The sequence below is a fragment of the Rhea americana genome, unplaced genomic scaffold (assembly GCF_003343005.1).
Source record: "Rhea americana isolate MKP2758 unplaced genomic scaffold, rheAme1 scaffold_532, whole genome shotgun sequence".
NCBI classification, from domain to species: domain Eukaryota; kingdom Metazoa; phylum Chordata; class Aves; order Rheiformes; family Rheidae; genus Rhea; species Rhea americana.
Genome location: NW_028186682.1, coordinates 20,844 through 32,771, shown reverse-complemented (window position 1 = coordinate 32,771; position 11,928 = coordinate 20,844). Strand labels below are relative to the sequence as shown.

Here is an 11,928-nt window from a genome sequence, read left to right as displayed (position 1 = left end):
AAAAAAAAAAAAAAAAAAAACCTCTGCACAGCTCCTTTGCCTTGTCCATTGATGCCTCCCCAAACCCATTTGCTTTTTCTCCATGGGATGTTTAATTTCTTATCTCGGAGCTTTGCTTCCTCACCCTGATACCAAGGGCTTATACAACTAGGGGAACTCTCAGCTTTAGTCAGTTATTACATTGCTTAATGACCATGGGTCTGTGTTGGGTTACTGTCCTAAAATAAGAGTCTCTTTGGATTAAGTCATAATTGTGTAGTGTGAAGTATTCCCTTACAACACACTTGGTGCTACATTCACGTATTAGAGCTAGGCAACTAGGCCAGCGCCCCATTAGGTCTCCTTGGAGTTGATCCTTTCAAGCCTTCTCTGGCCTACATTTTTACTGGCAAGAAATTAGCAACTACATTTAGACAATGAAGTTGAGCATACCTGTGACTGAATCAAAGAATATATCACCTGAACGCTTGTCTGTGTTTTAAAGCTAATTTAGGTTAGGGTGAGGTGTGAAATTATTCCAAAATACCTATTGCATTTGCTGTTGTGTCAGTTTTATTCTAGGATAGGAATGCTTATTCCAATTTAGCTCAGTCTTTTTTCAAAGCTAACTAATATAAATGTGGCCAGGCACTCTTCTGGAACATGCCAAAGTTCAGTTATTCATAAGAAACTTGATGTGTAGAGAACCCACAGTCTATTCCTCTCTGTAAACTTTTTTTTGTAGGATTATTGTGTTCCCATAACCATGGCCTGGTGCATTGTGCCTGCTAACTAGGTAAAGTACCTGCTAATGAAAAGAAATTTCTGCACCACACTTCCTGTAGGAAAAGTGCTATGGTGGAGGGAAAGAGTATTGCCTCCTATCTTTCAGGAAAAAAATGAGATAACAGTGGTTCTTTCATCAAGATCATGATCAGATGCCTTAAAAGTGCTTAGTCTGTCCTTGGAGAGGGTGGGCAGCAGGCTTAAACTGTACTTTACTGAACCTATTTCTATTCCAGAAATATTACAATGGCTGGATCACAGTGATAATCTTTCCTAATCAATGTGTGCTCAGTCCCAAACAGAGCTGATTATGGAGGTTTGAAATGCCTCTCAGTGAACCTCTGCTCCGTAGTAAATCCTATTCTGTGCAAGACTCACAGGATATGTAGGGATTTGAAATGAGGATGCCATGAGTTCATCTGACTGAAATGGATTCACTGGAGTTTAGTCAGAATAACTTTTAGCTCCTTACTGACTCTTTCAAGAAACTTGGCATATGAAACTGTGATATTGATAAACACTTTGTTATAATGATTGGCTATTCATTTGAGTCTAGGGGTGGAGGGAAGGAGAGAGAAAAGGGGGATCAGGATGAAGACACACTCTTCTTTCTCAGACTGCTGACACTGTGAAGGAGCATGGACTTGACACAGTAAGAAGTTGGAAATAATTCGACTTATGTGAACTGTGACAACTCTGCAGCAGTCTAGCAGTGGATACAAGTATCTGTGAAACATGATGCCTGGTGCTCCAATTTGGTGGACTGATTTGGGAGGGGTAGGGGAGAATGCAGATGACGCATTTGACTCTTWAAAAAAAAAAAAGCAGTGTTGACAGAAACTCTATCTTGATTAAGGATGGTAGGAAAGCATTCAATTCCAGCCCTCTCTTGAGCTCAGTTACAATTGGTTTTGGCTCTGATTCTTCTGTTTGCCTTCTTTGGGTCTTTACCCTGACAGCTTCATGGTCATGTAGCTGACTCTAACAGCATTCTTCCCCTTAACTCTAGCACCTCTGTCCTGGGGAGCTTAAGGGTTCATGGTGCAGCTATCCTCAGGAGAGGCCTGTGAGTTATGAGCAGTAATGGTGCCTCCTAAATGCTGCTTTCCTTTACTCTTGGATGTATTCTTACGGAATAGAGCATACTGTCTAGGCTGAACTATAGGTGATCTGCCTAGACAGATAGGTTTAGCTCAAAGACGTTGTGGATGAAGAATATACTGCTTTAGAATGGGTTGAACTCAAAAAAAGCAAAGTTCTTGTCATCTTTTTGGAGAGTATTTTTGAAACTTATCAGCATGTGCTTTGCCCTGCAGCTGTGTGAGATACCATGAAAGCATGAAAAAACCTTTGCCAGAAGTTGTTGTTACAGCTAAGGATTTATAACTTCATTGCTGGCTTTATTCCTTTTCACTTGAATTTGACATTAGGACTACTTTTGCTGCCAGTGCTCCACTAATTAACTACATAGACTGTTCTTGATTCTGTCATAGTATTTGGTTTGTTTATAGTCTGGACAGGCTTTTGAAGTAGTGCCATGGACTTCTACACTACCTTCTTCGTTCCTTTTGCCCAGTAACAATATTCTGCAAAACTCTTTCCATTTTGAAAGTTGATGTGCTCTGTAGAAGAGCATGTTTGTATAATATTACTTCTTGCCTGTAGCCCTTCAGAGGGAGAAAAAATGAGCTTTGCTGTGCTTTGGAGTCACCCTTGTGATAGGAGGCTGTAGCTTTATAAATCTGTTTCCTGGTAATGGTAAGAACTTACCTTGCTGTATATGGTGAGAGATGCAAGGACAAACCGGACCCTCTCTGGAAAAGCTTTGTAGTTCCATCTTAAAAATACGCTTCTAGCTCTTACAGGTACAATGAAAATCTTCAAAACTTGATGTCTTTGATATTTTTGAAACCTACAAGTAACAACRGTGCTAAACTGTTCTTTAACTTTGCCAATCAGCAGTTGAATAAAACTATATTGCTTATAAAGGTTTCTATCTAAAGGCAGTGAGTTTTGAGAGAAGAAAATGTACCAAAGACTGTCCTAGCATCTGTGTCCAGAAACCATGCAGAAGAAGAAAAAGGCAGGGTTGCTTCTTACATCACGTAGGGCTGGGAGGAGATGTGATGTTATTGTTTTCCAGTGTAAGCTCTGGATTCTTCCTGGCATTTAATACTAGAAGGAGTGTTATCTTTACAGGAACCTGGGGCCAGTACTCTAGAGAAACATCCTCTTTCTTAGCTATGGTGAATGTGCTGGGGTGCTGCATTTGAATCACCCCTAATGGAGGTCACCATCCTTAGAGTCTGGTGTAAGACTCTCTCGTGTATTGAAGGACTTCTAGGAAGCCACTGTTACTGCTCCCTCTGGACAGGATGCAGCTGCTGTCCAGCTRAAAGCTTAGAGCTTGGGTCTTGAGTAATGCAGCCTGTCAGCTGTCCTAGAGAATGGCTTCTGAGTACCTGATTCCTGTTTTAGGATTTGGCATAACAGGTGATCAATGCTATTTGTCTAAAGGACTGAGACAGTGCAAGAGAAGGACTCTGGGGACAACGTGAAGGTGAAGATGTCTCACCCGGAATCTCGCTATTCCTTTGATGTCCCAAACAATTGCATCAACTTTGGGTCCCTCAGTGATGACGATGTGCTAAATGCAGATGCCTGGTTTGGTAAGTTGTTTTCAACTCATTGATTTGTCTCCTGTTTGGACGAAGGCTGTTTTGCTGCATATTTTGTACCTGATTTCTGTACTGATAGATCAGTCATGTTATTGACTGCATCATTCATCATGCAGTACTTTTCTTTGTATTTATCTCATCATGATCTGTAACTTGACAGGTGACTTTGCTAACATCCTAGGGATATCAAGTAGTACTGTTAACAATTCTTAACATGGAGTGTATAGTGAAAGTCTCTTTTTTCCTCCCAGATCGACAAGCCAATCTAGAGAATGTCCCACCTGCAGATAATCTGCCAAGAGTCTTGCAAAATAGCCCTGCTTGTTCAAAGCTTGATAGTCTACTATCTTCTGTCACCTCTCAAGGAGTAATGAGTAAGTTGGCAGGCATGGGGAGGCGAGGATAAAATCTGCTCGTTTTTCACCAGAAAAGTAAACAGGCCTCAGTCTGGCTTTTGGGGGACCATCTTTATATACTGTTGTCTAGCAAGTTCTCACATGGCTTTGTTTTAGCACTCCTGTACATATAAACTGATCTTTGTTACTGTTCTCAGGTGAAAACCACAATGCAGAGGACAGTAAAACAGAACATGCACAGGCCAATGTGGTTCCTCCGAATATTGTTGGGTCTCTGACAAGCTGGAGAGCTGCTGTTCCTGCACAGACCTCTCAAAGGTGAAATACTTGCAATCAGTTTGTGAGAAGATTGTTGGCAGTGTAACTAAGCAGATTCTTACTCTCAACATCTTGCAATTCTAGCTGTTCTTGGGTTATCTTGTGGGACTGACGTTTTGCAGTGCAGAGGTCATGTGCTGGGATGGTTGATCTGCTTGCTAAGCTGGAGGGACAATCTCTAGGGCTGGAAATGTAAYGCAGTGTCTCACGTGCTTGTCAAATGAGACTCGGTAGCCCTAGTAGCTTCTAGAATGTGAGAATACCTGAAAATGAGGTGGCTTATAAAGTTTGTTTGTTTGTTTATATCTGTCTGAGTTGAGCTGAACTCACTGTTCACAAGAATACAAGAGGCTCTGCACTTGCATAAACCAACGAATAAACTTCTGGGTTGTAAATCTCAAGTCATTCAAACTGCTTTTGGATAGTCATATTTAAAACACATCTGATTTATGTAGAGCATGTTGGGGTTTGAGGATGCAGTAATGAAAAGTATTATATAGTTTGCAAGTCTGCTTAGGTCTGTGAGAAAACTAACCTCTATTTTATGTCATTCTGTAGAGCTGGTAGAAGACAGGCTACACAGCAGAGAAAAACACAGCAAAACAAACACCTGGCTAAAGTCAAAGCTGAGAGAAATGCTGTTGCCCTGGTTAATAATGAAGAGGTTCCACCACTGAAAAAAATGAAAATGTATGTCATTGGTCCTTCAGCTTGGGGCTGGGAAGAGGGATACCACTGTTTATTTTGGAGGTATTTCCAATTGGCTGTGGGGGGTTCTCAGAGAGCAGTGTGGAAGATTAGGGGGAGGTGACAGAGACCTGATTCCTTATACTGGTTTCATAGATGAGAAAAAAATGTCTTTAAGACCTAAAGGAAACACTCTATTTACTTGGAGGTGGAGATGTGAGTGAAATGAGCTGGGGTTTCTTAAGCTTCTTACTCCATACTCTGTGTCTGTCTGCTAGCTTTAAACCTGGCTTAACTRGTCCATCAGGAATGAATCAGACAGTCATTGGCTATGAAAAAGTCATAGCTAGAATATTTCTCAAATTGGCTTAAATACCAAGATACTGTATGGTGATAAACTTAAGGTCAGGAAATCATTACTAAAAAGAAGTGTAATCCTTCAAACACTGCTGTAGCTGAATGAACTACAATATACCTATCTTCTCGGAAAAGCTAAAGTTCTGAAAATTAGTAATTGGTCTTCCTTTCTGCAGCCTTAGAGTACCAGGGAAAAGTAGACTTTTTCTGCCTAGGCCCCTGATGAGGTAAGGCCAGCCCTGGAATATTTTAGAACTTCACCGGGTGCTGGGGGTGTTATGCATGGTGGTGAGAACTGCAGGTGGTCTTTCGTTTTGAGCACGGTGAGAGTGATTTGCTGTAACAACTTGTTAATTTTAGTTCTAACAGCAGAGAGAAGCTGATGGAAGTATCTGCAAAGAGAGAGCCCTTGCAGAATCCTGACCAGTCCCCAGAAAGAGGGAAAAGCAAATTGACCATGCCCACGACGCCAGCAATGTTGAAGTATGTAGCTTTCCCATAAACAAGGCTTGTCTTTGTTAATCATAATCGATCTATGTGACAGCCATGACTCTAGAGTGTTTTCAACTCAGCACATGATGGTATCACATTTAGTAAACACCAAATTAGACAATAGTATTAGGATGAAATGTACTTCACTAACTCCACTTGTGCAAAGAAAAGCTTTGACTTTTAATTTGGTAGAAAAATGTTCGTGTTAATACTGAAGTGTGTATACAGCAAGTGGGTGTGCGAGGTAGTAGTTAACTTTCTTGAGCGATCAAAATCCCAACAAATTGTTTCTAAAGAATATGCTTTTAGAATGTGACTGTTTCTGAAATGTAGTCAGAGGTAGGTGTGCTCCTTTGCACTGACATCATACTTAATACTCAGTGAAACAGGGAGACGTGTATTACTACCTTAACTCTTAACATGGGTCTGCAGGAGGACAAATCTTTCTGGCAAGCTGAAGAGTACAGAGGAGCAGGAGCTGGAAAAGATGCAGCAATTGCAGCGGGAGGTTATGGAGCTGCGGAAGAAGAATGAGGAGTCTTTGAAAGCAGCTATTGCTGGAGCAGGTGGGCTCTAGCTGAATTTCAGGTTGAAGCTATGCAGGGCTTAGCTGGAGAGTGCAGCATGGAGCTGTACCTTTATTTTTTATTTTATTTTTTTAAAAAGCTTTCAGATTTTGTACTAAGTATCAGGGTTTAGGTGGCTTCTATATGGATCAGCCTCCCAAAAGCCTGGAAACTTAAAGCCTAAATTCTATTTTTTTTTCATATTTTGAAAGGTTATAGATGAGTTCCCCCAAATCTGTCTAAGTTATTAGGAATTAAATTCCTTTTTTCAGCCCTCCCCACTGCAGACACACCAAGAAAAGCTTCCCTTAGTCCTTACATGCTCTTCTTCTTTAGGACAACCTGTGAAGAGAACTATTGGTCAAGTAACAAAGCCAATCRACTTTCACTTCTGCACGGAGGAGAGGGTAAAAAAACATGTGGAAAGCCAGCCTGGGCATGAATACAAGGAGGTCGATTTTGCAGCAGTACTGAGGAAGCATCCTCCTTCTCCGGTGAGAGTTAAGAGTATTGCCAGCAAGCCCKTGATTAATTCTTGACACTTTGCTGCTCTTGCAACCTGGCAACCTGTTCAGCTGGCAAATACATAGAAGAAGGCATGTTGTGCATATGTACCCATTAGCTTACTGCATATCTGCACTGGCGCAAGACTTTAAAAGGACTCCCTTGGAATAAATGGTCCATTCATGCCAGGCCTTCCTGTCATTACACTTCAAGCTTTAATCTTCCCCTTAATACAGTCTATGACTGATTTGTGCGTGTTTAGACAGCTAAGTAACTTTTGTCTAATATCAAGTGTTATGCCCTTCTAAATAAAGGGAAGGGAAAGATAATGCGTACAATGGGCAAAGGAAGTGACACTGAAGGGTGCTGTTGCTAAATGGCTGTRATGACCGTAGTTCTTGCCTCCAGGTTCGAGTGCCAAAGGGGCCCACTGTCCCCAAGCCTTTCAACCTCTCCCAGGGAAACAAAAGAAAACTTGAAGAAACTACACCAGAGTATGTGTCCCTTGCTCAGCAGGTTGAAGCATTCCAAAAACGCACACCCTCTCGTTACCATTTGAGGAGCAGGAAGTCTGATGAAGGTGAGCAGTTTTGGCTATGTCTAGCCTGCAGGCTATCCACAGAGGATGACGGAACAAGAAAGATGCATTAGCTATTGTACTGAGCAAATTGTCTGCACCTATTGCAGGTCTTACTGTTAACTGCTAGCCTTTGACTTGAACTTATAGGCCCAGTTCCAGGAAAGCCACTGAAGACTCGGCTTACGCACCCTAAAACACCTGTGCTTCAAACAAAGCAGCGCTTCAGACCTGCAACTTGCAAAAGTGCAGCAGAGTTGGAAGCTGAGGAAATAGAGAAAATTCAGCAGTAAGTAAAGTTTGGCTTCTTTCTCTGAGAAGTGTACCACACCCTGGAAATCTCCCTTTCACATGCCAAAATACCACTTCTCAGGAACACCTGTTTTGTGTAAAAGAATAAGTAGTCTATAGGCACTGACATTCTTGTGCACAAGGCTGTGGTATTGAACACAGGGATGTAAAAGTAGCCAATTCATTTGAAGGTGCTCTTAGGACAGCTGTTTTTTGGTTAAATACAATTTATGACTAGTAAAGCTAACCCAGTATAGCAGTACTGCCTGCACACAGTTTGAAACTTTACTGTAGCCATACTTTGTGAGTTTTCAAGAAAGCAATTGTYGAGGTAGACCTCAGTCTTGCTATTTTTGAAACCAAGAGAATTAGTTAACTATGGTTTCACACTACACGTATGTGACAAAACTGCTTCTGAATCTGACAATTGCTCTTTTATACTTTCAGATAAGCTACTTGCCAGAAGCTGCATCTTGTCATGTGCAATGTATAGGTGACTGTCTCTTGTTTTTCCTATGTAGGTACAAATTCAGAGCAAGGGAGCTTGATCCCAAAATCTTAGAGGGTGGACCAATCCTACCTAAGAAACCCCCTGTGAAGGAACTTACACAGCCCATTGGCTTTGAGCTCGAAATAGAAAAAAGGATTCAGGAGCGTGAGAGTAAGAAGCAGCAGGAGGAAGAGCATTTTGAGTTTCATTCACGGCCATGTCCAACTAAAATCTTGGAAGATGTTGTGGTAAGAAGTTCAGTAATACTTCAGACCCTTAGGACTGAGGGGCAGTTAGCTTTGGAATGTCCTGACTATTTTGCATTAGGTATTTAATAGACCTTACTTTTCACTATGTAAGTGTGTATTCATTACAGTCCTTATATCAGGTGGTTTCTCTATAGCTTTTTTGTTTTGGGGTGTTTTTTTTTTTTATATTAATCTTGGGTGACTTCTTGCTTTTCTGAACAGGGTGTTCCAGAGAAGAAAGCACTTCCTGTTACAGTCCCCAGATCTCCAGCCTTCACCTTGAAAAGCAGAACACGATTGCCTGCCAAAGATGAAGAGAAGGTAACTATCTTGACTACAGTGCTATGGTCTAATWTGGATGCATACAAGAACTAATAGTATTTTGGAAAGACAAAAAGCTTGTCTGTGGTTTAGGATGCTTATAAAGTGATACTTGGGTTATTCATTTTCTTGTGTTCAGAGTGTTTTCTTGATGCAGTCCGTGACCCTTACTAAAAGAACTGTAGTGTTCATGGCTTTGTGTAGCAGAAGCAGTAGTCTTTCTGCAAAATTCTCAAATGTGGAACATACAAGAATGTCAGATCCTAACACTAATATCCCTTTAGGAAAAGGAGGTGGTACCTGYGATCAAAGCTAACCCTATGCCGCACTATGGAGTGCCCTTCAAACCTAAAATGCCAGAGCAGCGGCATGTGGAAGTTTGCCCATTCTCTTTTGATTCTCGTGACAGAGAGCGGCTACTACAGAAAGAGAAGAAAATAGAAGAATTGCAAAAGGAAGAGGTAAGAACTAATAAATACCTTGGATTCCACTCCTTAAATAAAAAGGGTGTTGCAGGACTTGCCTCTTGCTGTTGCCTGATAAGCTTTCAAAGCTACGTGCCTTTGAGAAAAGGGCAAAAAAATATTTCAAATTGTTTCTTTCAGGTGCCAAAGTTCAAGGCACTGCCTCTGCCTTACTTTGATCGTGTCAACCTGCCAGAAAAAAAGGTCAAAAACCCAACTCAGCCAGAGCCCTTCAATCTGCAGACTGATGAACGGGGAGCTGCCAGGCTACAGAATTGGAAACAGCAGGTAGGATAACAGCTATGAACAGACTTAAAGTAGCTAAGCAGAGTTGTGCTCAACTTCRGAAAGTGTCCTGCTTGAGCTTAATCAGGGTTTGAGGGCTAGTTTGAACCATGAATTATTCTGTCCTTGGCAAGAGCCTCGTGCTACTGGTTAGCGTTTGGCGATTTGCTGGTATTTCCCCCCGCCCTTTATGATAAGTGATGGAATTTACCACAGTTGCCTGAACCAGCTATAGGGTACTTTCTAGAGGACAAGTCTGTGTAGCTGGATCCCTCTGATTGTTCCTGTGGTTTGAGATGGGTTGACATACAGATAAGATACGGCTTTTTTCATGGGGAGTCTATGGTGAACACCCGAAAAATATTCTGCTTTGAGAGCTGAAGCTGTTCTTCAGGTCATTTTGGCAAAAGTAGCTCACAGGCAGAGCGAGATCTCTCTTGACTTTAATATCACTTTCTTTGCAAGTGATTTAATCTGAAATMAACCCAGCTTTTCCAGTGTTGGGGGATGGGAGATGGTGTTTTTATGTCTGACATTTGACAGGCTTTCTTCTTATGCAGCTTGAAGAAGACTTGAAAAGGCAGARAGAGGCAGCGTGTTTTAAAGCTCGTCCCAACACAGTGGTGCACCAGGAGCCTTTTGTGCCCAAGAAAGAAAATAAGCTGCTATCAGGTGGAGTTGCAAGTACTTGTTTTGCAAGCTAGGCTGACAATTCAGAACTGAAGCAATTAAATGATGCTTAAACTGGCTGATGCCTCTTCATTATCAGCACAGCCAATATTGCTGTGTGCTTGATCAGCTAAACTCCTAACAGCCTGTGTCCCCAGGGAACAGGGGAGTTTCCTCTTCGCTGCCTCCCTGTGCCTGTGCACTAACATGGCAGCTGTATTAACAGCTATGCTACAATTGGCAGATGATGGATGTATGCTAGCTTGGGATAAGRGTAAATAGAATGCAAGATGCTCCCTGTAGAGACAGCTGGCATTTCTGCAGCAGCTGTCAGTCTTTCCTTCCCATTTGTAATGAGATGGAGGCATCTGCAGCTTAGTTTCTATGAGCTGGAAACTTCATAGGATATAGAACCAGCCAAAGATTTGTTTGTACTAACAATTGTGTGCTTGCTCCTCACATGACAATACCCGTGACAGAGATAATGTCAGCATTAGTACTTCCCACATTTGGACTTAAGCTCTTCTTTTGTTCAGAACCCCAGTGGGGTCTACTAACAACCCTTGCAATTGAAGTGCTCCAGAGGGAGGCTTCCATGTGACACTAGTATTGTGCTGCTTTACCTGACTGTCTTTGCATCAATGTTACCCTCTATTTCTAAACTTAGAGAGCCTTTCTGGTTCCATAGTTCCTGAAGGCTTTGAGCTGGCAACAGAAAAAAGGGCTAAAGAGCGGCAGGAATTTGAAAAAAGATTGGCGAACCTGGAAGCCAGAAGGGAGATGCTTCGAGAACAGGCCAGACAGCAAGAAGAGGAGCGTGAAAAGGAAGAAGTTGCTAAACTAAGACAAGAACTGGTAAGGGAGCTGTTTCTGAACCGGGATTGTAAYGTAACCCAAGGGGATGTGTGAATACACTCAAAAAGCTAATGTCAGTTCTGAAATGCATTAGGACTCCCTAGTCCTAAAACAAACAAAACAAAAATAACACAAATCAGCGCTGCTGATGCTGATGATTTTCTCAGCTGTACACATCTAACTATTGCAGCAAAATAACTTGAATGCCCTACAGAAGCCCAAAGTCCTAAAGCACATCTTGCATTTTCCTAGTGGCTCACCCTAGGCAATGTGATAGTCTTATAGACGGATGCCTGATTGCATCCCACTGATGGCTGGCTTGTGTGTTTTAGGTTAAGCATAACTGCTGCCATTTTCTTTTTGTCCTTGATTTTTGCAGGTTCACAAGGCAAACCCAATCCGCAAATATCGCAGCGTAGAAGTACAACCCAGTGACCAGCCGCTGACCATGCCGAAGTCTCCCAACTTCTCAGATAGATTCCAGTGCTGATATGCATCCATGTGATAGCGGGAGAGGGAGCCTATCTCTCCCAGCCCTCTTGGTGGGCACAGAGAGAACAGTTGTTTTTAATGTGACTCCTCACTCTCAAGTCCTACACTTAGCTCCGTTATTCTTCTATCAAGTAGTTTAACTCCACGTGAGGCAGATGGCTGAGGCACAGCACACAGGCTGTGMCATCTAGTCCATGGCTTGCTTTACATCTAGACATTTTATTCTCTAAAGGCTAAACCAGGTTTTGATATTGTATAAAAATAGTGTACCTGAACTAAATAAACATTCTTAATCTGATCAACCTCTCTTGCTAGTGGGCTGAATCCCTTTCCTGCAGAAGACTTTTCAGTAAAGAGCACTCAGCAGACATACAGGGACGTGTGCATCTGGAAGAGCTGCTTTGACTTCCTACATTGAAGCATTGGTTTCAAGTTTGTTTGTTAGCCTTTTAGTATGTATTAAACTCGAATTTCTTATGTAATGTGAGGCTTTCCAAGCCAGCATATTGCAAG

The 11,928-nt window shown here is 41.9% G+C and overlaps 1 protein-coding gene across 10 annotated transcripts in view; it reads left to right on the top strand.

Moving 5' to 3' along the window:
• Positions 1-11,717, top strand: part of TPX2 (TPX2 microtubule nucleation factor) — a 19,998-nt gene extending 8,281 nt beyond the window's left edge. For 5 of the 10 annotated variants that reach the window (XM_085318381.1, XM_085318379.1, XM_085318380.1 and 2 more), the window contains 17 exons: positions 3,283-3,434; positions 3,695-3,817; positions 3,997-4,117; positions 4,676-4,807; positions 5,338-5,388; positions 5,522-5,644; positions 6,086-6,219; positions 6,556-6,713; positions 7,132-7,303; positions 7,451-7,589; positions 8,113-8,329; positions 8,552-8,650; positions 8,935-9,111; positions 9,256-9,402; positions 9,960-10,071; positions 10,736-10,923; positions 11,303-11,717. In XM_085318381.1, coding sequence (XP_085174507.1) covers positions 3,283-3,434; positions 3,695-3,817; positions 3,997-4,117; positions 4,676-4,807; positions 5,338-5,388; positions 5,522-5,644; positions 6,086-6,219; positions 6,556-6,713; positions 7,132-7,303; positions 7,451-7,589; positions 8,113-8,329; positions 8,552-8,650; positions 8,935-9,111; positions 9,256-9,402; positions 9,960-10,071; positions 10,736-10,923; positions 11,303-11,413 — 2,356 coding nt within the window. In that variant the 3' untranslated portion in view covers positions 11,414-11,717. Of the gene's footprint in view, positions 1-3,243; positions 3,435-3,694; positions 3,818-3,996; positions 4,118-4,675; positions 4,808-5,337; positions 5,389-5,521; positions 5,645-6,085; positions 6,220-6,555; positions 6,714-7,131; positions 7,304-7,450; positions 7,590-8,112; positions 8,330-8,551; positions 8,651-8,934; positions 9,112-9,255; positions 9,403-9,959; positions 10,072-10,735; positions 10,924-11,302 lie in introns of all 10 variants that reach the window. The other 5 variants (XM_085318384.1, XM_085318385.1, XM_085318382.1 and 2 more) reach the window with 4 other exon arrangements.
• Positions 11,718-11,928: the final 211 nt, after the last annotated feature.